This window comes from Trachurus japonicus, chromosome 22 (genome assembly GCF_045865225.1).
Source record: "Trachurus japonicus isolate A0001 chromosome 22, Traja_1.0".
NCBI lineage: Eukaryota > Metazoa > Chordata > Actinopteri > Carangiformes > Carangidae > Trachurus > Trachurus japonicus.
This window is the reverse complement of record NC_140928.1, coordinates 3,591,401-3,616,738: the sequence shown is the minus strand read 5'-3', so window position 1 is coordinate 3,616,738 and position 25,338 is coordinate 3,591,401. Positions and strand designations below refer to the sequence as shown.

General features: G+C 42.0%; 1 protein-coding gene and 1 long non-coding RNA gene across 3 annotated transcripts in view; both read right to left on the bottom strand.

The window, feature by feature from the left end:
- Positions 1-25,338, bottom strand: part of LOC146963246 (uncharacterized) — a 268,846-nt gene that overhangs the window by 154,240 nt on the left and 89,268 nt on the right. The gene's annotated exons all lie outside the window — the stretch shown is intronic.
- The window catches only part of LOC146963247 (protein jagged-2-like), a 66,183-nt gene continuing 62,483 nt past the window's right edge, over positions 21,639-25,338 (bottom strand). For both annotated transcript variants that reach the window (XM_085768286.1, XM_085768287.1), the window contains one exon: positions 21,639-24,847. In XM_085768286.1, coding sequence (XP_085624412.1) covers positions 24,342-24,847 — 506 coding nt within the window. In that variant the 3' untranslated portion in view covers positions 21,639-24,341. The remainder of the gene's footprint in view (positions 24,848-25,338) is intronic.

Sequence of the window (25,338 nt, the reverse complement as noted above, 5' to 3'; positions counted from 1 at the left end):
GCTTTTTTTCTCTTATACATTTCAGGTGGGATTAATAAAAACCTATTGCCAGGCCCTGGTGGTGTTTGTGTGAGCGACTGGTGACAATCAGCGTCCAACTCTCAGCTGCAGAGTTTCGTGTTTAAAGAGAAGCACAAACAGACGGTTTCTGGAGCAACGACCTCCTGAGCCACTGACATGAGAATCACATCGGTTTTCAAACATTAAACTCAAGAAGGATTTCCCGTTTTGCCAACCACATACTTTTCTGCAGCGTCCAGTCATCTGCATCTTTGAAGTACAGTGACTGATGAATTCCTGAAAACAGATCGGGCTTTGAAATAAAAGCCTTCATTTTTCCTCCTGAGTGGATCCAGCCTTCCCCCGTGAGGATGAGCAAACCGACCTGTCAGTGATCATCGCTGATACAGCAGCATGTGTGTGTGAATCAGAAGCAGGTGTGTGTGTGTGTGTGTGTCTGTGCGAGTGTGTGTGTTGTATCTGGAAGGTGACGGAGTAGAAATGTGAGCCGAGGCCGAACAATGCGCTCGGATCAGATGGTGCTCGGCAGGTTTTCTCGGTCGCCGATCGGTCAGAGGATCAACGACGACGATCCTGACGACCAACAAGTGTAGGCAGCTGTTTACACCGGCCGGGAAATCCAAACTGCATGGTTTTTGGTGACACTGTTTATAGTTAAAGAGAAAAGTCAGTGTGGCAAGTTTCATGTGTCACCTCATTACTTTCAGTTGTAAACAAGACGCTGCATTTGAAGCAGATTAAAGTGAATTTTATGCAAGGGGGGGAACATTCTCAGGCCTGAATATCTGAAGGTCTGAGGATGTAAACAGAAAATTCATTCATTAGAGCGTATCCAGACCACAAATACCCGCTCATCGCCGCGTTGGTGTGGGCGTGTTGTTTCCAAGTGTCGTTGAGATGATGAAATAAAATGAGAGAAGACAGTTTGTGTAACAGATCCGTGCTGAGCATGAAGACTTCAGATGCTGCAGTGGTTTCCAACAGCATGAAGAGGGATTCAACTAGAGCTCTGGAGAGTCAGCGTTTCATCCTCTGCCCCAACCAACAATCATAAGGTAAACAGCAGAAATGATGCATTCATGAAAGTGATCGACCAGGAATTTGCGGTTGCACGTACAGTATTCGAGTTCAAGCGTTGGATGTATTCCGGCAAATGTTGAGCCTGGTTCAGTCGTTTCAACGGACGAGGCAGCACTAAGGTCAAAGATAACGTGGCCTTATAGTCCAGTAATTTTAGGCCAAAAAAGGGGTCTTGAAAAATTGCAGTCATCTTGAAATTTAAAGTGATTTCTTGTCGGTTGACCTCTGGAGTCAACTCATTCCAATTTTCATGCTCGTACCACCACAGCACCATGTGCCCTCAAAACGGTTGAATTTATGCAAATTTGTTCATGTTAACAAATAATTTAAAAAAACTTGTAATACATTTTTTGTTTGTCTTAATGTAAGTAAGCAACGCAGTAATTTTCATGGAGATATCTAAAGGTTAAAAATTTTACCCTATTCACGTGAGAAAAATAATTAATAGGCATATAAATGGGATATATTTGGGTCTTTTTCGAAACTTTCCCCTAATGGGATTCTTCTGGGCTTTTTTTCCCTCACTCAGGACATATTGAGGATACAAAATCAGTTGAGTTTGCTTCTGTTGCAATTTGTTCAACCTTTTTTCATAAAATGACTGGACTATTATACGGGTATCCTCAACATCACTCAGTGAGTTTGTTAGTTTGACTGAAATTGTGCTAATTTGAATTTGTCAAAGACATTTTGATTTGGTTGAACAAATTGCGTAACAGAGGAAGAAGCTGCATCTCTTCACTGCAGACGTCATCCACCGCTCCACATGCTAACAGTTAGCCGCAGGTAGCTATGAAGTTTGTGGATTGTTTGGTCACAGTGACGTCAGCCTTAAAGAGGTCTGATACCAACAAGCTAAAATGTTCAGAACCACCTGTCGTAGAGTCAGACTTCGATAAATAAATCTACCGCCCGATACACACCGTGCGATTTTGGGCCGTCGCAGATGAAAGACGACCATCGTAGGAGAACCGTGGCAAAATCTTTGGTCTTTGGCTCTAAATCGGCCGTCTTACGTCACACTGTGAGACAGGTTCTAGGACGGTCGTTTTCAGCGTCTTGCGGCCAAAACTGCTACGACCTACGTCTACTAATCAGCTGATGGATGTCTGCGACCTGCGATTCAGTAGAACGATCATCGTACAATCTGCACACATCAAACTTGACGTCGTACCAAAGATGGTTGCATAGTGTGTCATGCAATAGTCTTATAAGACTGCTAAAATCGCAGTGTATAGAACCCATAAGACACTGTCCAACATGTAAACGTACCGACTGTATCATGGAGAAGACAATAGTGAGTTTGAGCAGGTTTATACATTTCATCAAAGGATCAAAATGTGATTTATTGATTGTTTTTTAACAGTTTTTCAACCTGGCAGTGAACACATCAGCTGTCACATATACTACAACACAGTAGACATTAATCTGTGATGTCTCAATCTGCTTTAAAAATCTGTATTATAACTGATTTACTTTCACTTCTGCATGACCACGATGAGGTTACACCCTCCATTGAGTTGGTTGTCAGCATTGTTGCCATAGTTACGTGCAATTTAACACCAAGGTTTGATCGACTGTCTGACTGTCTGAGCGTTTTCTTGGCTGCGGAAAGTTCATTTTTCATTTTTCATTTTTTTCAACCTGGTAAAATTTGACTCGATGTGAAACTCGACAGGTTTTGGCTTCAGAATTGAAAAAATGTGAGAAAACGTGAAAAAATGTTCAACATTTTTGGGGCCAAATTTTCGCTCGCCTCCCTCTCGAGTGGCGAGCTCTACACGTCGGTCGTGGTGCGTTGAAGCAGGAGTTGTGTTTGCTCTGCTGCTGGACCTCCACAAGCAGCATCTGGGCCTCTCTCTCTCTGTCTGTCAGACTTTGCATAAAAGCAGAGTTGAGTCTTTGAAGCTGGTGCCAACGCACCGACCTGCCTGCACTGGCCGGGCTGAGGTGTAGGATGGCTGCAGGGTTGGAGGGGGCCGAGAGGAAGTACAGAAATATGCTCCGATTTAAATACACTTCTCTGCCTTCTTTTCTTTTCTTTTCTTTCTCTTTTTTTTAAAGCCATCCCCTGTAACACAGACTTCCACATGTTTCCATGTCAAGGCAGCGAGTTTTGATGATTTATGTCACATGGATCCATGTAGAAGGGGGGGCATTAAAATTCCTTTGCAGTTAGAAGATGCAGCGGAGCAATTTAGGAGCAGGAGAAGCAGCGATCCATGTTGAAACACATGTAAACACACACACAGACACGACTCAGCGCAAAAAACGACTTCGCTTTTCACTGAGCGCAGCTACAATAACTGGAATAAAAGACAGAAATCACAGAACGACAGGCAGCGAATGGAGAAAATATTTGTAAGTTCTCTTTAAATAAGTAAAAAGAGACAACTTTATAACAATATTTTAACATGAATTAAAGTTAAAGCTTTAGTTTGACCCTTTTATGATGTAAATTAATCAGATTAGGTTTATAAATCTAAATATAGATGCAAATATTCACTCTGCTGAACTCTTCCGTTTCCTCCTGATGCTTCTTCTTCTTCGCAGCATTCGGACCAACTCTGTACTGTAGTGAGAATATGTTTTCCTCATGTGTAGAGATGTTTCCCATAATGCACTGTTCCAGCTGCGGAGAGCAACTTGTTTAGATTATTTTAAAGTGTCAGATTCACTTTTATTCTTTTGCAGGGAGCTGCTGACGTAGATGTTGCCAGACAGTGAACAAGCGAATTCGCTCTCTTTCATCTTCTGCCAGAACTGAAGGCACAGACACTTGACCTTTGACCCCGTCTGAAAAGTCCTCCGGCTCCATGTGGTCAAGTAGAATAAAATAATAATACAATACAGTAGAAACTTCTGGAGTAATATGGCTCTGCATCCAGAGACAGGTTTGATCCAGTAAGAAGTTTCATGAAGAACTGGGATATTTAGCCTTTAACGACGCTAATTGTTCATGTATCGGTTGATATTTGCCAGATTCATGTCTGAAACTTTTTATCAGACTATTTTAAAACAATTTCAGACGTTTGATGACTCATCCTGGGCGTTAAAATCATCTCTTGAATTTGTACGTCTCTGCTGGTCACGGTGTCAACCTCTGATCTGCAACCAGCTGCATGAACCTGCATCTGACCTCTGCTAGCATCACTGCTAAACCTCCAGCTCCACGCTCAAACAGACGTCCTCCACAGCAGCAAACCCAACGTACATCCAACGTGATTGGCTACCAGTCAATATCCATGACACATCCCTCTATAGCTTCCTGTTTCTACTGGAAACACATGATCATGCAGACCAGCACAGTGCTCCGAGAGACGTCTTAACCCTCCTGTTGTCCTCCTGGGTCAAGGAATGAAGGAAGGAAGAAAGGAAGGACAAAGGGAAAGATGGGAGGAAAGAAGAAAGGAAAGATAAAAGGAGGGAGGGAAGAGATTGGGTCAATTGGGTCAAAAAGGAAGGACGAAGGGAAGGGAGGAAGGGAGGAAGGAAGGAAGGCAGAGCGGGGGAAAAAGATTGCGGAAAGAAGGAATGGAAAAAGGAAGGAAAGAGAAGGGAGGGAATAGATTTGTTCAAGGAAGGAAGAAGAAGGAAGGCAAGGCAATTTTATTTGTATAGCCCGTTTTTACAAACAGTTTGTCTCAAAGGGCTTCACATGGTACCATAACAACATCCTCTGCCCTTAGACCCTCACATCCACTGAGGAAAAACTCCATAGAAAACCCTTTTAACAGGGAAGAATTGGAGAAAATGGGATCCCTTACTCAGGACAGGAAGGAAGGAAGGAAGAAGGGAAAGAAGGAAGGAAAGAAGGAAGGGAAAAGGGAAGAAAAGAAAGATGGAGGGAGAGGGAACAGATCAGTTGGATCAAAACAGGAAGGAAGAAGAAGTAAGGACGGAAGGAAGGAAAAAAGGACTGTGGAAAGAAGGAAGGGAAGAAAGAAGGAAGGATGGAGGAAGGGAACAGACTGGGCCAATTTGACCCCCTCCATCTTTCTTTCCTTTTTTTCCTTCTTTTCTTTTTTTCTCCTTTTCCTTTCCTTCTTTTTCCTTTTTCCCTTTCTTCTTTCCAAAATCCTTTTTCCCTCCTTTCCTTCCTTCCTTCCTTTCGTCCTTACTTCTTCCTTCCTTTTTGACCCAATCTGTTCCCTCCCTCCCTCCATCTATCTCCCCCCCCCCTTCTTTCTTCCCATCTTTCCCTTTGTCCTTCCTTCCTACCTTTCATCCTTCTTTCCCTTCGTCCTTCCTTCCTTCCTTGACCCAGCAGGGTTAATCCGGCCTGTTCCTCAGGTTGCAGCAGCGTCCGGTCTGAGCTGTGTGAGGTCGACTGCTTCGTGGTTTCGTCCGTGTCACCGAGCCGACGTCGTCTATCTGGAGATCTGACCCGGAGACTCTGGGGTGAAGTGGCCCATTAACCTCCGCCCAGACTTCTGAGGGCCTCTTCACAGGAGCCACTTAGCAAGCGCTGCTGCCGTCTCGGCTCTGAGGAGCAGTGACCCTCCTCTTTTCAAGAGAAGTCACCCATCCCACCCCCTTCCATCCGTCCACAGGGCCGTTGCTAGGAATTCTGGGTCCCCTTAAAGAATACTAAAGTGGGCCCCTCCCCCTAACTTTTCCTTTTTTTTTCTTAGACTACGTATATATTATCGTTTTTTATTTAGCCTTCTTTGTTTTGATGCTAATGCAGCATTACACTGCAAAAACTCAAGTATCTTAGCAAGAATATTTGTCTTATTTCTAGTCAAAATATCATTATACTTAAAATAAGACTCATCATATTAAAAGTAGCTTGTTTTTAGACACTTTTTACTTCTTTCAAGCAGATTTTCACTTGGAATAAGTAGAAAAAATCTGATAGTGGAGCAAGTTTTTCTTCCTTATTACAAGCACAAAAAACTTACTTTAACTATTTAACTATTTAACAGATTTTTCTATTTATTGTGAATTTAAGTGAAAATGATCTAAAAACAAGTTAATTTTTAGGTGATGAGTCTTATTTTAAGTGGAAAGAGATTAGTTTTGACTAGAAATGAGACATTTGGACAAGAAATAAGACAAATATTCTTGGAAAGATGTTGAGTTTTTACAGTGTACTATGAGTATTAGTCAGGGTCTTACGCAGAATAAATCAGTCATACAAAGATTAGACTACTGGTGTTTTTTATGGGCCCCACTGGGCGCTGGGCCCCTAGAATTATCATCACCTTTCTCCCCTATACAACGGCCCTGTCCGTCCATCCATCCATCCATCCATCCGTCCAACTGTCTGTCCGTCCGTCCAGCAGATCAGAGGACAGAGAGCCTGTGTGGAGGTGTTCACTTCAAAGGCTTCTTCTAAGCTGAGACGTCAGCAGAAAAAGAGTCCTAGTCCTCCACTACCTCCCCAGAATCCACAGAGGTCTTTGGTTTCACTCGCCGGCCGGGTGGAAAAACACAGGTCAGTGCTTGTTGTCGGACATCAAAGCCGAGGCCCGGAGAGATTTATGTGCCGGTCGTGTTCCCCTGTCGGGCTTTACACTCGGTTCTCTCTCTCTCTCTACTTTGACAGCTGCTGCGGTCGGAGTTACAGCTCATACAATAGTTTGGCAAAAAACCTGCTGAGGAGGAGGATGGCTTGTTCAAAAAACAACAAACAGTCCCAAAACCTCCACCTGCACCGTAACCACGTCAACCACGTTGGTACAGTATGAAAGAGCCGGTGAGTTAACGGCTACACAACAACAACTAAAACGACAATGACGACACCTCGGCCCTGACGCAGCTTCATACCAAAGATCAGCGTGGTAGAAGAAGTGATGGGTGATGAGCTCACACTCATACCTGAGTGTCTGTGAATCATCAAGTACGATTCAGACCAGGTTTCATCACATGTAATGAATCGTAAGAAGAGAGTCACTGCAGCGTCTCAAAGAGCTCCACGTCGTCGACGGTAACCAGCCGTGTGAGGAGCCGTCGTCACTCACAGATGATTAATAACTTTATTTATAAAGCACCTTTGAGTTTACAGAGTGCTTGACAAAAACAGGAACATAAAGGAACCACAGATTGTCAAACAAACTGAGACCAGGAGCCAAATTAAAATGTAAAATGCAGTTAATTAGATAGAAAGAAATAAAAGAGAACAAGTGAAGGCATTAAAGGGATAGTTGAACATTTTGGAAAACTGGCCCATTGCCATAATCCCTATAGTCATAGCAGTAGGTTTGTTACCTTTAATTGTCGGTGCAAGCTATTTTTACAGTAGAACGGCGGAGCAGAGCCGTGAGCTGCTCAGAGCTAGGAGCTCAGGAGGCTCATTCTTGATTTCCCTCATCAAACTCATCAAATACACAATCCAACAACTCCACAACGCTCTGGTGGACAAGTTGTGACCTGCACATTCACCACGCTATGAGATAATAACACAACGTTACCAGACAGAGTTGTTTTAGAGGGAAATTCACGCAGAACTGCTGATGCGTGTTGCCTTCAGGGACAGTTTTTCATCAAGCAGTCTCTGCATTTCCCTCTAAAACAACTCTGTGTGGTAACGTTGTGTTATTATCTCATAGCGTGGTGAATGTGCAGGTCACAACTTGTCCACCAGAGCGTTGTGGAGTTGTTGGATTGTGTATTTGAAGAGTTTGATGAGGGAAACCAAGAAATCCCATGAGCCTCCATAGCGTAGCTCTGAGCAGCTCACGGCTCTGCTCCACCGTTCTAAAAATAGCTTGCACCGACAATTAAAGGTAACGAACCTACTGCTATGACTATAGGGATTATGGCAATGGGCCAATTTGCCAAAATGTTGAACTATCCCTTTAAAGTAAAAGAACAGATAAGTGCATCTGAGTAAAACTGTGACAGATGAAACATTTATAAAATATATTAGACAGTGAAACCCATGGGGAACCAAACAAAATGAGGAAAGTAAAAGTACATTAAGAAACATTTTGAGGTAACACGCTTCAGATTTTCCAAACATCACCATGGAGCAGAGGAGTTTGCATCTCTAACGTCCTCCTGCTGCTGAAATCTGATGCATTTCCCTTTGAAATGGAAAGTTGCAGCAGCGAAAGTCCAGAGGTGGAGGTTTGGACCGGACCGGAGCGGATTGGAGTGGAGGAGGCTCGGTGGAGTTCGCCCAGTGAATCTGGAGAACAGATCTGCTGCGAACAGGCTTCATGCTCCGTCTTCACCTGCCACAAACAATTATTTAAAACACGTTATTTCCAGCTTTTCGGGGCCGCAGTTTGTCTTTAAAGTTAAAGAGCTGCAGGATCCATGTGGCACATCATTCAGAAAGCTAAGATGCACTGTGCCGTCTGTGCTTTTATGCAATTTGTGTGTTTTATTTTGAATCAAATTCAATTAATTTGAAAGTCCTCCATGTGTTTTTTGTTGTAATTTGTGGATGAGGATGAGCAGAGTGGATACAAACCAGCCTCTCATTACCTATCAATGATTTTTATGCTTCTTCTTTTTCTTCAGCTACTGCAATAAATTGGACTCCAAATATAAAGTTGCATGGAAATACTCAGGTTAGCTAACGTAGGATTGAAGAGATACATGATGCACTGATCAATATTTTCCTACTGTGTGATGTTGTTTTCACCTCTGGAAAACAGAGGAAATAAGATGTTTGCATGTTTCTATGTTGGCTCAGGGCTTCTGTACTGATCCATCTTGAAATTGTGTTTGCCACGCACGCATACGGAAAATATATTCTAATATTTACGATTGCAGGTAAGTGGGACGTGTAAATATTTCCATCCAGGACCAAAGCAGCATGTTCTGTGACCTTCACTACGACGAAATGAAATGAAATCTGCAGCACAGACGTTCTGAGTTCTGACCCGTGTGATGCGGAGCAGCTGAAACCGGACCACAGGAAGTAATTAAACTAATCATTTAGCTCGAGCCGCTATTATTAATACGGCGCTGACAAACAGATTTACACCACGCTTCCTCTCGCTCTGAGTGAAAATGCTTTGATCCCAGGGCTCCTCCGGGTCAGTACGGTGGCCCTCGGGGGACAATAGACACACAACTGAGTTATATATGCTGGAAATGTCACTTTAAATTAATTGGTTTTTAATTTTTTTCTGTGCATTTCGTCGCCCCGCCCCGCGCTGAACTGAATTTACTTTTGTTTAGCACAGTTTGTACTGTGTGTGTTTGTGGCGTGTCACACATGGACACCAGAGGGATTCAGACCCACATGTTAATCATCAAAGGCCTCATGTTTATCATAACGCTGAGTGTTTGTGTATGTGTTGTATGTGTGTAGAAAAGTCACATCATGCATGAATATGGATCTCTGGCTCTGGCCGAGGCTCAGAGACAAACATGTGCCGGTGTCTGTTGTGTAACTGTGTGTGTTGCTGCTGGATGATGATGATGATGATGATGGTGCAGCATCTCGATCTCTATCTGTGATCTCACATTGCACAACTTGAAAATCCAGTAACACTTTACTTGACGCCTATCTCTATAACACATTATAACCATACTTATAATGAGTTATAATGCAGTTATAGCACTGCATAACTATAGTTATAAACACTCATAAATGATCATAATGCTTTATAACAATAATCTAACACACTATAAAGCATTTTATCTTGACCTATAAGGTCAGGTATTATAGTATGTTATAATTGTTGACAATGCCCACATTTATAATGCATTATAAATATAGTTATAATGTGTTATAATTGTCTTATAAAGGTGTATAATTATCATCATAAACACTCATAAATCACATAAGACTTTATAACAATAAGCATAACACATTATAGAGCATTATAACTATTAGAATACTAAGACCTTATAAGCCATTATAAAATGCTCTATGATGTCTTATGCTTATTGTTATAAAGCCTCATGATAATTTATGAGTGTTTATAATGATAGTTATACACCTTTATAAGCCAATTATAACACATTATAACTATATTTATAATGCATTATCGATGTGGGCATTGTCAGTGAGTTACTTACAATAATAACCTATTATAATACCTGACCTTATAAGTCAAGATAAAATGCTTTATAGGGTGTTATGCTTATTGTTATAAAGCATTATGATAATTTATGAGTGTTTATAATTAAAGTTATGCAGTGCTATAACTGCATTATAACTCATTATAAGCATGGTTATAATGTGTTATAGAGATAGGCGTCAAGTAAAGTGTTACCGAAAAGCCTCCTTCACTTTTGGATTGACAGTCATAAATCTGCTAAATTTAGCACATTTCAGGGCTCCATCCGCCCAAAGGGTCCTGAAAACCTCCTCGACCCAAAGACGTTTTCACTTTTATTCCTTCGACTCAAGCAGGAACACGTCAGAAGAAATAATCAGAGCTGCTGTCAGACAGCAGCAGCAGCAGCAGCAGCAGGTACGAGCTGAAGATTTCTCTCCTGTAAAAGTCTGTTTGGTTTCTGTGTGCCGACTCATGCAGGCAGATCCCAACACGTCTGATTCATAATGCATATTCAGCTCCTCCAAAATCCTGAGGGTAGCAGAGGAGGCTGCTAATGATAAGCCCCGGTCTTCTGGGCTCGGTTGGTTTTATCATTCCATCAGACTACAAAGTACATATCGTACTGTGGAGCTCCAGCAGCAGCAGCAGCTAGCGCCTGTGGTGCAACCTTGACAGACAAGCTAGCATGAAGTGATACGAGTGAAATGTGCCCAGGGAGGTGAGGGCACAGAAATACAACATGAAACAACAAAGCTTTCCTTCAAGAGGGGGGGGGGGAGAGGAGGAGTTTTATTGGCTGGTACAAACCATATCTGTCAGTTTGGAGTCTGATGAAAGCAGCAGAGAGGAGAGAGAAAGTGTGAGACGTGTCTGAAGAGGAAAAAACAGCAACAGACTCTAAAAGTGTGAAGTTTCACTTCTAAGAATTTTTAATGTGACGAATGTCAGAAGATTACAAATGGAAGCAGATGAGATGAATTAAAGACCATTTCATTCCCTGAAGCAAAAAACACTCGTCAACACATGTCACCAGCAGGTCAGAGAGCAGAGCACTGATGTTAAATCATGATTTTGGCCTTTTATTAAATGTCGGTCAACAGTTAAAAGCTTGGTTGGAGGAATAACACTTAAATGTTGCCATATGTTGTTGATGATTGTTCTTTAGTCATCAGTGGTCATATTCCAGTGGTTCTCAGACTTTTTTTTTTACATCAAGAACCCCTAAATTGACACAAATTAGACTACGGTTCCCCATTGGACAAAATTTTGAAGCAAACACCAGAAATACACAAATATTTGTTCTAAGACTGAAGAACATTACTTTTTTTTGTCAATGTATGTTCGAATTAGGGCCAATTGCGAGAATTTTTTGAAATATTGTAGAGAAATTTCCGGAAAAAAGTGGTACAATTTCTCCAAAAATGTTAAACATTTCTAGAAAAAAGTGGTAGAAATAAAAAAAATAAAAACATTCTAGAAAAAAAAGGTAAGATTTCTAAAATAAATAAATTCATTAAAAAAAATTATAGAAAAAAGTGGTAAAAATGTCTCGATTTAAAAAAAAAAAAATTATAGAGGAAACTAGTAACATTTCTCAAAAACAGTTTTTTTTAAAAAGAATTCTAGAAAAAGTGGTAAAATTTCTTTAAAAAAAAAATTATAACAATAGTAATAAGTGAAAGTTCAAAGATTCGAGAAAAAAAAGTGGTAAAATTTCACGAAAAAGTTCCCACTTTGAGAACCATTGCTATAGGCTACATTCATTTTGCTGATGAGTTTCAGGCTAACGTTGTTACCGTTATCAAGATACCGCTAGCGCGCGCTCTAATGTCAAACTGTTGGAAGTCAAACGCTGCAGTTCCTCTTTTGAGCACTAGAGTCAGTCTCCATAGGCTCCCATGTTAAAATGTCCTTTACCTTTACAGCTGAAATATACATGTTTACAGTGTCAAAGTCTTTTGGTCTCAAAGGTCAAAGGTCAGAGGTCATTGTTCTCACCTCAACTAACTGAACCAAAGAACTCCGATGAGTTTCATCGCATCCCTGAACACTGTCAGAGTCTTGTTATTAAAGCTTTTATGGATTAGAGCCACAATGATCCACCTGTATTTAGTCTCTGTCAATCATCTAACATTGGTATCATCACTGCTGAGGGGAGCGAGGTCACATGAAAAGGTCAGAGAGGTCGGTTTGGCTTTGTCACATCTACGATCACATCTACTGTACGTCCCATAATACTTAAGTGATGCTACTGCAGGAAGGATTGTGGGACGGCGCTGGCTGAGCTTGTGCGGCCTCGGGGTGCGTAAATCAGACAGTTCATGGAGTTGAATGACGGGGCCCTGCAGCCAGAAGGAGAACTTGAAGACGGCACCGACACAAATTGCTGACTCATGTTGTAAAAAAACGCAGTGTAATGTAATGATGACAGCAAGACCGAAGCAGCAGGAACCTGTGGAGCCACAGACTGAGTTCAGGGTGGTGGTAGTGGTGGGGGAGGATGGGGAGCGGGGGTAGGGGGTATATGTGGTGGGGGTTCGGGGGCAGATTTGGATGCAGGGTTGAGTTTAGTTTAGTGAAAGGCAGCCACGCCGCGCCGCTCACGGTTGACGTGCTCACCCGTAATGAGAGCTGATTGCCGACTTAATGGCGCATTAAGGCCGTTATTGTTGCACCTCCGGCCGACTGATGACACAGTCGTCCGTCCATCGCGCTGTCTCAACCCCCGACGCCCCCGGGGCTCCAGCTCACAGCGTGCAAATGCCATGACGTAAGGTCCGGCTCGCCCCGTATCATGTCTGTGTGTGTGTGTGTGTGTGTGTGTGTGAGTTGCATGGACCGAAAGAGAAAGAGTCTGTTTTTCATGCTGCAGTGTTGAACTATAAACAGTCTAATGTACCAAATGCAATATACACACTGGTATTCTATTCATAACATATATATTATTTTATTTACATTAAAGACAAATTGGAATTGTGTGTACATATATGTAATTGTAGTTGTATAAGTACTTAAAATGTACTTAATTTGCATATTTTTATGCAGTATTTATGTAAAAAGTGGTATTTACTTCAAAACAGCCACATAAATAACGTGTGTTCTTCAACATTTCTATATTTGCATATCATAATATCCCATGTATACTAACATATACACATTTTGAATGTTATAATTATTTTTTAAGTATTTAGTTAATGCATTATTTTCTGTAATTAAATTGAATGCATATAGTTGTATACACACAAAATTATATCTTGATGTATGTATGTCATTATAATATCAAAAATAGGAACGATGATGCTGTAAATACATAGAAAATGATTATTTTATTATTTAATAAACTATAAAATTATAAATAATTGAGAATATTCTAATAGTTTATAATATAAAATAACATCTGTATTTGGAGATCTTATATAAACTGTGTATTTTAACTACTGTACCTGCCTTTATATCTTTTTATATAGTGACACACACATAAATGTTGAGAAATTGTAGGTGCAGAAATATTTTATTCCTTTATTGCATTTCACTGTAAGTTGTTTTAAATTGTCCTAGATGATGGTAGCATTTACTGTAGAATTGAAATTGTACAGTCTCAAATACTTTTATTCTAAATTACAGTATTTATTTATTTAAAGTGTGTTTAAAGTACTTAAAGTTTTCTTTATGGGCGCCTGTGCAGAAACTTCACTGTGTGTGTGTGTGTTTTTTATATGGATTTTCAACCACAGCTGAACTTTTACTTTCACCCTCAGGCTGTTTTTTTTTGTTGCACTGTAAAACTTAGTGACCCACGTCATCTGACAAATTAACTGTATGTGGCACGCACACGCTGTGTAAGCATCAGGATAATGTGTTTTACTGTAACACAATAAGCTCCACTTTGCCCTTCCTGAGTGTGTGTGTGTGTGTGTGTGTGTGTGTGTTAGGTGAATCTCCAACATGAAATAGATCCAGTTCATTTGTGGTGATGAATAGCTGGATGATATTGGGAGTTGCGTTGCGTTCCTCTCTGAGTTGAGGCTTGTCTGGGAAATGCGTTGCCTTGGGTGGTTGCGTATGTGTGATCCAGGCGTGTCGCATCAAACACTGCACATTTCTAAAGCCGCGGTGAAAACGGTGTGTGTGTGTGTATCCTGAACACACACACACACACACTCAGAGTTTTTCATCGACACGTTTGTCTCAGCTGTCCAATTCAGACGAATGTTTTGAGTCGAGTGTTTCACAGTTTTCTTAACGTAGAGGAAGTTTATCCTGGTTAATCCTCCTTGTTTCAAAATGTTTCCTGCTGAAAACTTTATCGACACCTTCGTTAAAGAACAGTAGAGGATTGAAACACTTGTGATTGTGCTGTAAATTAACTAAATGACTGACTTTATTGTACTTCATTCTCCATTTAATGCTATACAGTACTGTGCATCACTACAGATGAAACTAAAGAGTTTAGCAACTCAGTCTCCATTTCACAGTTTAGCTTGAGTGGATGGGATTTGCTCAGTTGTCATGGAGATTCAACTGTAGTGTTTACAACAACGTTTAAGGACTAAAGCCTGAACAGGAAGCTGTAAAAGGAAAAGTTGCGAAATTCTAACTTATTGTCACTGTATTTTGCAGCTGTAGTTACTTGATACTTTAGATTTATGTACAAATTATAATCTGGTAACAAACTGTCGTTAAAGACACTTTGCACATCAACCTCCATCCATCCTTGCATCAGCTGTAGATTGTAAATGTATGTATCATTTTGCTTTTCTTTCGTTTTGATACTTTAGATACATTTTGTTCTGATAAAACTCTTGATTTTAATTTGTTAAATTGTGGTTTTGCTGCATTTACTATGACACAGTCAGGTGTATTTATTATGTGAATACAGAAGAAGGTTATTTTTGTGTGTATTTTATTTCATGCTTCAGGCGCACAGTGACAGGAAGTGGGAGAGAGACAGAGAGAGACGGGGAATGACGAGCAGCAAAGAGTCAAAGTGTCTGGAAGTTGAGGTACAACAGGTGCAACAGGTGAATTGTAAAAGAATCAGTGCTGATTGAAAGTTAAAGCATCAAAATGTTTAAAAATCGGAGCGAACACCACAAACTGTCGCTGACTGTCACTTTTGCGTTGGGTCTGAACCTTCTGTGTTTCAAAAGTGTCGTCAGAAAACTTCACTCTCATGAATGAGGAGCTGGATGAATAAAATCTAACTAACTCGACTATTTGAAAGTTGAAGTGATGCTGAAGCTGAATCAGCTGAGTGATGAATGACTTCCTCCCTCCTTCTGCCTCATGTGAATGAAACTCTGATAAAGCTCTGGTCATCTATTTGAAGACAGGAGGAGAAGAAGAAGAGTGGATTCTCCAGCTCGTCTCTGGACTGAGACCTTCACGCTCCACCGAGCTCTCAGTGTGTTTTTACAGCAGCTCTGCAACATTTCAGCGAAGATCTGAAAACCTGTTACAGCTCCGTCGTACTGTGAAGCAGATGTGGCGGCGGCGGACACAGGGACTCGAACTCCCTTCCTCTTCCTACACACACACACACACACACACACACACACACACAGAGTACAGTACAGTAGTGGTTCTCAAAGTGGGGTCCGGGGACCACCAGGGGTCCTTGAGGGGGTTCAAGGGGGTCCTCAACTTTTTCTTGAAATTTGACCTATTTTTATAGAATTTTTAAAACCTTTTTTGAGAAATGTTACCACTTTTTTTCTAGATCTTTTTTTTAAAATTTATTTTTACCACTTTTTTCTAGAAATGTTTAAAAGTTTTTGGAGAAATTGTACCACTTTTTCCAAAAATGTCTCTACAATCAACAAATTCACACCATTGGTCCTAATTTATACAGCATATACATTGACTGAAAAAGTAATGTTCTTAAGTCTCAGAACAATTTTTTTTTCTTTTTTTTTTCGTCAGATATTTTATTCATGTACTTAGCAAGAAAAAAATGTCTTACAGATGAGCAGTTGCGACAGATGTACATGAAAGTATTTGTGTATTTCTGGTGTTTGCATCAAAATTTTGTCCCAATGGGGGTCCGTGGTCTAATTTGTGTCAATGTAGTGGTCCTTGATGTAAAGAAGTCTGAGAACCACTGCAGTACAGTACAGTACAGTACAGTACAGTACAGTACAGTACGGTATGGATGTAATTATTGGCAAGTGGAGGCGGGCGTGGCCTTAAAGTATGTGTCTGTCTATTCTTCTCTGTGAATCCATACCCACAGGACATGAGCATTAATGTCAGCTATTCTGATGAAGGGCCCATCCCACTGCTTGCCCTGCTAAACCAATGACTCCCTCTCTGCACACACAGACACACACACACACAGACACATAGAAAACTTTCCCTCCTTCTCTCTGGAAGTGCTCATTGTTTAGAGTCCTCCTCCACACTTTGAAGTGAAGGGGTCAAGCGGAGGCTCCCTCCTCATCCCCGGGGGGGGAGATGAGATGAGGAGGCCGAGAGCAGAATATTCAGTGTGCCGGTCGGGGTGGGGGAACATCTGGGAGAGCAGGGCTAAGCAGGGCTGACTTGGCAGGCGGTTGGTGTTGGCACAGGCAGACCTTCCTACCGGGGGCCTTTCATCTCCGTTTGAACATGTGGACTCGGCCCTAACCCCGGGCGGAGTCGGAGGGGCCGGCCGCCAGCAGAGAGGCCGAGGCGTGGTCGCTCTCCCGCTGACTGACTGTCCTCAGGAGCTCCACCGAGCATTCCTGCCTCGCTCCTCTCCTCTCCTCTCCTTTCCTCTCCTCTCCTCTCCTCTCCTCCTCGCCGGCTCCTCGTCCACGTGCACGCTTTCCCCTCCTCACCTCCTGCTAACGCACCAACGTCCAACCCCCCCGAGCCTCCTTCTGCAAGATCGGAGCAGAAGATCAGAAACTGTCCTCCAACTTTATAGGGATAGTTCAACATTTTGGCAAATTGGCCCATTGCCATAATCCCTATAGTCATAGCAGTAGGTTTGTTACCTTTAATTGTCGGTGCAAGCTATTTTTAGAACGGCGGAGCAGAGCCGTGAGCTGCTCAGAGCTACGCTATACGGATTTCGCTATGGGATTTCTTGGTTTCCCTCATCAAACTCATCAAATACACAATCCAACAACTCCACAACGCTCTGGTGGACAAGTTGTGACCTGCACATTCACCACGCTATGAGATAATAACACAACGTTACCAGACAGAGTTGTTTTAGAGGGAAATTCATGCAAAACAACTGATGCGCGTTGCCTTCAGGGACAGTTTTTCATCAAGCAGTCTCTGTATTTGCCTTTAAAACAACTCTGTCTGGTAACGTTCTGTTATTATCTCTCTATGTATGTTGTGCAGCACTTTGGGCAACTAAGGTTGTTTTTAAATGTGCTATATAAATACATTTTGAGTTGAGTTGAATTTATTCTCAACAGCTAAAGCAAAGGAAAGACAAACGAAGGAGTTGAAACTAAACTAGGAGAAGGAGCTCAGGTGACAGGAGGAGGAGGAGTGTATCCTCCATCCTCCTGTAACTGCAGCTTATGCTACCTGTGTGTTTATGATCGTTTATGATGATGATGGGTGGTTTTATGATGTGATCTGGATCCTGTTACTCAAGAGCAGCAGTGATGGTGATTGGTGGTGGCAGCGTTTAATCATCATCATCACTGCTGAGTGTGTGAGAGTGAAACATGCCGCCACTGACGTGCTGAAAAAACAGGTGTGTGAGGCTGGAAAGTGTGTGTGTGTGTGTGTGTGTGTGTGTGTGTGTGTGTGTGTGAGTAGCAGAAGGCGACTGGGGGAGAAGCTTCATTGTATCTGGGTCGTTGTGTTTAAAGGTGTTCAGAAATGGCCGTTTGTCCTGTTTGTTGCGCCTCCTTCTACGAGTTTCCACCAGTTGCCACACGAGTTTACCCGAGTAAGGAAAACAAATTTGGTTGGTCATTATCGAGCAGACGGGATATTCAATGTTTGGGGCGAGACCGAGCTCCGTGTGTGTGTGTGTGTGTGTGTCTCAGACGTTTGATTGACGGATGACAGATCCAATATCAGTGGCTGATGAATCGTGAGCAACGTGACGCATAATTCATGCGCCTGCATTATCCAATGCGAAAAAAAAACTACCCCACTTTCTTCTCGGATTTACTCGAAAATGGATTTTTGCACAAAGTTTGGGCTCCATCGTCTGATAGATGAGTTATTACACTAATTTTATGACCCAGAGTGGAATCAAATTCATTTTTCTTTGCTGTACACCTTTAAAAGCCGAGCGGTGCTGGAGCAGCAAATGTTCCATTAGAGGGAACCTGATGGTCCCTGAACGCCCCACGGATCCTAACAATAGCCTAAATGTTGTCATTATCTGATCATTAATGATTCATTTGAACCTACCTTTGACTAATGTAATCATTTATTTATTCATTATGTGAAGCTTTGCTGTTGTCGTGGTCAACTGATCTTCAGACATTTGTTGGTTGAATAAAAAACGCCACATGAGTTCATCTTCTTCAGCTGTGAGATAAAACTGGAAACTTTCAACAAGTGGAGATCATTTCTGAGTCTGTATCGATACTCGCATCAAGTCTATGAACTGGGACGATACTTCAACGGGTTCTTGTGCAGGAACCAGGAAGTTGGACTGAAGAAGAAAACACAGTGATTCAGGTTTGTGAAGCAGCCGGTTACCGTAGCTACAGCAGCCGTCCATCTTCTCAGCAGATTAATCGCCACAGTGAGTTCCTGTGTCTGGAGGCAGAAGATGTGACACCGAGTTAAACATCAACCGAAGCGTCTGGATCATCTCCATGGAGACAAGTTTGCGTTTGCGTTGTTGAAACGATCCGAGAGGACGAGCGTCAAACGGAGCGTGACGTGACGGTATGAGTCACCGCCGGACTGAGGATGAAGAGGTCAAACGTCCAGGAGACGAGACACTGAAGTGGACGTTTGTCTCACTGACCCACAGACATGAAACCTTCATGTGTTTCTGTTAAAGCCCCAGTATGTAACTTATTTGGCTTTTTATTTTAAAAATCAAATATTGCTTTCATAAATCCGTATTTCACTGAAGTGGAATAATCACACCCGCATCCAAAGTAAAGCTTTCTGGTACCTTAGAATGAGTTGTTACAAGTCGTTACAAATACATAAGTGGGCGACGCACCGAACCGAGGCGGCCATGTTGCATCGCCATTTTTTACGTTGAGTGGCAGTGTGACCGTAGGTAACCACGGAAACTGAGCGGAGCTGTGGGCTCGGCCTGTTAAAACTGTCACCACTGTGTAGTGTGAGGAAGGACGGAGGTACTGGTGTTGCAGGCAGACGGCCGTCGACTTGGCAAACCAACCGGATGTCATTTTACTCCACCAGAGAAAGACGGTAAAACAATACCACATCACCATGACAACATATTGTCAGGCCTGTATTGTTTTGCCTCGTGCTGGCGGACCACTTGTTTACATAGACGCTTGTTTATCCTGTTACATGCAGCGTCTGTTGTCTGTCTGACGTCTGCCTGATTTCACGTGAATGCAGCATCTAGAATACGATTGAGTTGCTTGAGATATACAACCACAATGCTAGATGGGAGGAATTCCTACACAATGTACCTTTAAAGACCAACAACGACTATGGGAGCGAAGCATCAACATGACGATCTGCAGCTCTGGACCATCAGCCACTGCAGCAGCTCCTCGGACCATGTGACCATCCTGACGCCACCGCCGCCACCTTCATCCCGTCCTCCTCTTCCTCCTCTTCCTCCTCCATGACAACAACATCTCCCCTTCACCTTCATTCTACTTCTTTTCCAAGTAGGTCAACAACGTACCCTGCACACGCATGTGACCCGGGCGCCGCGCCATCCAGGATTCCAGACACGTTTCCCATTCTTCCCAAAACAACTGTGGGGTTAATGAAGCACACACACACACACACACACACACACACACACACACACACACTGTCCCGGCCAGCGAGCCTGATGGAGCTCCAGCTCAGCTGCTGGAGGCCTTCATGCAGAGCGGACCGCCTCGTGTTAATCATTTCCCACATTGTCATTAACGCGGCAGATGGAGGCACGCGAACGACTCACTCCATTGGTTTGGCGCGCAGCGAGGCGGGAGGCACGGAGGCAGCTGATTGGCTACTTTCAGACTGACTGAAGTTCCATACGATTGGAGATGACGCTAGAGACTAAGTCCGGAAATTTTAGATGCACATGCAGCTTATACAATTTATATAATATATTTATATTGAAATGTAGATGTATTATTTTCTAGTTGGTTGCTTTATTCCCCAACTGTGCTAAGATAAACACAGCTTTAATTTTATGATTTTGAAGGTCGTATTAATCACGGTTTAAAGCAGAAGTAAGCAGAATGTTTGTGTTAATATAAGTCTTAAATAGTTGTATCTTCCGACAGCAATCAATAGAGTGTTTGGTCTGAAACACGGGTCTGTCAGTCACTCTGCTCTGCTGTAAGCCGAGGAGAAAACTTTCCTTGTATCCTACAACCTTTATCCAATGAGGAGAGAGAACGGCATAAAGGGGCGGTCCTCTCTGTGTGTGCAGCCAAGGGATGCGCGTGAATGTGGTGACGTAGGGACGAGGGTGGGGACTGCTAACTCCATCTGCTGACAGGAAGTTAGCCAAAACGACCAGATCGCTTACTTCTGCTTTAATAAAGTAAATGGGAAGAGAAAGTGTTGTTTTCCTTCTCAGCTGAGTTAAGTTTGTAAAAATCAATGATTTTCTATATGAAAGGAGTATGAACAAAATAAACACACTTAGGCTATACAGCCACATTACAATATAAATATAGGCTATAGTAAATATCATGAATTAGCTGGAAAATACTACAAATTAAATGAACTTTTTATACATTTTTAACACGAAATCATGAAACTCACTCACCTCAGCACAAAATCACAGTTCAGTAAAATAAAGAATTACCTGTAACAGATTTGCCAAAACTAGGACTTCGCTCTCAGCGCGGTGGAGACAGCAAGCGCACACACTCGAACAAGAACTAAATCCCCGGCCGTCAGTCGTCACACAGCAGTCTGTGAGCAGAGGCAGTAGATGAGAGTGTAGCTGAGCTAACAGAGCTAACTATTCTCTCTGTATTGGACACACACACAAACCACACAGGTGAAAATCACACACCTTCAGCAGTCGCTATGCTAGCTTCACAGCACTACAATTCGCGGGTGTATCACGTCTAGTGTTCTCGCGAGATTTGCCATCGCGCTGGTTTTAAAGTGATAGTAGCCTATATTACTCCATTAGATTTAAAACAGCAAATACACTAAAAAACATTATAACTCCTGTTCACTTGACTACATATTATCAGTGAGAAACTGACAGGAGTTTGAAGTGACGTTCTAGAACATGAGGAGAGTAAAGTTCTAGAATGAAGATGTGAAGGTTCTGGAACTGGAAAGTGAGTGGAGTTCTAGAATGTTTGAAGGGTGCAGCGTAGCAACAGTAACTAAGGGGAGGAGGTGTGATGGTGTGTGATACTAATAAAGTTATATCTCAAACATATGAAGATAAAAACACAAAGAAAGAGACAAAAGCAGCAGAAATTTGGTATAAAATACTTTAATAAATAATAGGATTGTTCTAAGAACAAACAAAAAATTCCACTAACAAACCAAGACTTTTACCAAATTTTGTACAAAATAATTACAATGTTCTGCACATTCAGCCCCGTCTCTGGGACTAACACAATGTAAAATTTACTGACAGAATAATGAATTTTGGATTTTTTTCATGATTTGCATCAGCATCATTAACAAAAAAAAAAAACATAAAATATTGAAAACATAAAGTTCATCCACAGAGAGTGACAATATTTGACTTTGTATTTATTCTTTTTTCTTTTTCTTTTTCTCACTACGGCTGTGGAGGTAATGCTCAACGTTTCTCTCTTCCTGTGTGTTCTTAGTGCAGAAACAGACTCTTTACAAACACTGGACAACAACCACGACAGTCAGCAACATCAACGACAAAAACAACTTGTTCCCTTCATTAGACCAGGATAGATACACGAGGAGGGGCGGGGCGAAACGACAAAAAAAAACGACAAAAAAAAACAAAAACAGGAGACAAACTCATTCACTACACAGAGTTTCCCATTCACACCACACAACCCTTAGTCTATGACGGGGACTCTGTGTCTTTGCTAAAGGGCACTTCAGCAGGCGGTGGACTGGTGGTTTCTACCTCCTGCTGCTCTGTGCAGCGTCCACAGGTGGAGGAGACACCGGCAGCTGGGACTTGAACCTGTTTTTGGACCCTGTGACCCGTCAGTGTGTTCTGGAAACATCAGTCAGATACATCAGTGCTGGATCAGGAGCTGCTGCTGCTCATCTCCCTCTGTTGCTGCTTGGATTCTGAACTAACCTGAACTTTCACAGAGATGGGAAGCGATAATTGTAAGATGTAACCATATTTCTTATTTATTTAAAGTAAGTAAAGTAAAAACAAAAAACCAAAACTGAACAGTCTGTACAGGATTCCAGTTTCCTCCTTAATATTCCATGAATAATTTATCACTATGTGCCACTGAATCAGCCGGAGGGAATGTACAAATGTTGACGGTGAAGAAGAAGCATCAATGTGTGACTCTGTAGAAAGTAACAGGAGTGAATCAGGGAGCTCAAGTTATTATTAAACATTAGCTATAATCTCTGTATGCAGAACATCAGTCACATTGACTTGTTTGTAACGAGTGGAAGTGTCACTATGTTAACCTGCATTGTCCCTATCAAATAAACTGAATTAAATTAAATTAAAAGGAGAAATGAAAATAGAATCTGGACCTGGAACCAGAGGCATGAATTTTCAGTCAGAGGCTAATAGATTCGAAGTCTCGATGTGTACAAATGTGTTGCAACAGAAAGTAAAGCAGGAACATCCCAGCAGGAAGTTCTTCTTCACATCTACTGACACATCAGGTCTGTGCAGGATGCAACATGAAACACAGGCCAGGAGAAGATCCACAGTGGATTTCTAACCCAATTCTGGGAAAGTCAACTCAAGATTTAACATGAAAATTAAAGAAAAAATGAAATGGTTTTGACCATTAGACCTGGACGTGCATGTGGCTGTAGTTTGGGGTTTGAGTGTTTTATAGAGGAGGTTCCTATTCAGACGTCTCAACAGCTGCAACAAACAAACAACCACGACACATCAAGACAAAATGAGCACGATCCGTTTTCTTTGTCTTTAAACCGACGCTCACGACTCAGCGAGACTCTGGACACAGTCCGAAAAAATCTGTATAAAACCTGTCAAAGTGTCGACAGACACTAATAAACGGAATGACATCATTAAAAAAAAAAGAAAAAACAACCACAAAACAATCTTATTTAGAATAACTATGATACAAAGCGTCACTTAAGTTACTAAACTCAAATATACACAGCCATTTGTTCATATTTACATATGTACATCACAAAGAAAATAACTTTTACTGTGGTGTGAAGAGTTGTTACCAGGACATCTTTCCCTTTATATGGATTTAAAATCTGCATAAAGTCTCATAAAGAGGAGGAGGAGGAGGAGGAGAGTGATCAGGGGCTGAAGGCACTTTTCTACCAAATACTGAAAAACCATCATGTGGACTCACAGGAAGTTGTGACAATTATTTTGAAAGGGCATCAAATAAGCCTTTAAGCCTCAACACAGAATGGAAAAGATGTTTTTTTTTGTTTTTATGAATGTAAACAACAACTTGTCATCATGCCGTGGGGTCAAACAGTCGACTCTGAGCTTCCAAACAACTGAAACCAATAGAAAACTTTTTTTTTTTTGGATAATGTTTTTTTTTTCTGTATTTAAAAAAGACTAAAAAGTAGAAAAGGCCCGCGGCTGTGGGCTAAGGCAGACAGGAAGCCGACGCAGCCGACAGCAGAGACGACAGGAAGAAGCGTCCGTCCATCTGTCCATCTGTCCATCTGTCCGTCCCCGTGAAGCAGAACAACGAGAGTTCATCGACAGGAAGTGAAAAGACAAAACTCGTCTTGATTCCAAACAGTGTTACGATCCGACTGATGTTTATCCTCCATCTTTTTTCTCTCTCTCTCTCTCTCTTTTGGTTGTTTTCTGTGTTTTTTTTTTGCCTCCAAGTTAAATAAAGTGTAACAAACAAAAAAAAAATTAAAGCATCTGTAATCTTCACTTTTGGTGCTTTTTTTTTTTCTTTTTCTTTTTTTTAAGAGTTGAAGAGTCAGTGACGTTGAAGACGTTGCAGTTTTTTTCTCTCTTTCTCTCTCTCTTTGCGTTCACACGTAATGGTCTTTCATGTCCTCGCTGAGCTTGGCGGCGTTCAGGTTTTTACACCGGTTGTCCTTGGGGCTGTACGCCGTCCGGTGCGGCGCCTTCACCGGGCCGCTGCGCGTCGTGCAGATGACGACCGCTCCCTTTCCCATCATCCCCCTGTCCTGCGCCCCCGGTATGGAGCACTTCTGAGGCGGACACTTGTCCCTCTCCTCGTCCTCCTCCTGCTCCCCCCCCTCCTGCTCCACGTCCTCGTCGCCCTCGGCCCCGTCGCAGCTCCGCAGGTCCGAGGGGCCCATCAGTTTCTTGCATTCGTACTGAATGTCTTTGTCCCGGTTGTCCTTCAGCGCGTTGCTACGCAGCGGCTCCAGCTTGTTGTTGACCGTCCTGTCCTCGGACCGAGCCGCTCTCTCGCGCTCTTTCTTCCTCTTGCGCGTCCACCACACGCAGACGACGATGCAGAAGATCCACAGGACGCTGAAGACCACGCACAGGACCGGGACCAAGTAGCCTGAAGAGGAGGGATCAAAGTCAGAAGTTAAAAGTCAATGAGCTAAGAGGGAAACTACAAACTACAAATACTACATTAAAAAGCATGTGTATCTCTGTGGCGGGAGTAAAACTGTGGAATAGCTTGACAGAGGATCCCAAACAAAGCAAAAACATAACACAATTTAGAAATAGATTAAAACATAGTATGATAGAAAGCTATAAACAGGATTGAATGCAACTGTAATACTGTTTATTTATTTTATTTTTTGGCTTCATTTGTTAATCATTGGATACTTGTTTCTTTCTATGACTCTGAAACCATGAAGAGCTCTAATGGTTTTACTGAAATAATGAATTAAAGGGTAGCTTAGGCATTTATAAGCTAGATAGCTTCAGCCTACACCTTTTCGATCTATTTATGAACTAGGAACTAATGATGGTATTATGGAAGGTTGACTGATTGTGATTGATGCTCAACTGTAAACAATTTGTGTAAAAGATTGAATAAAC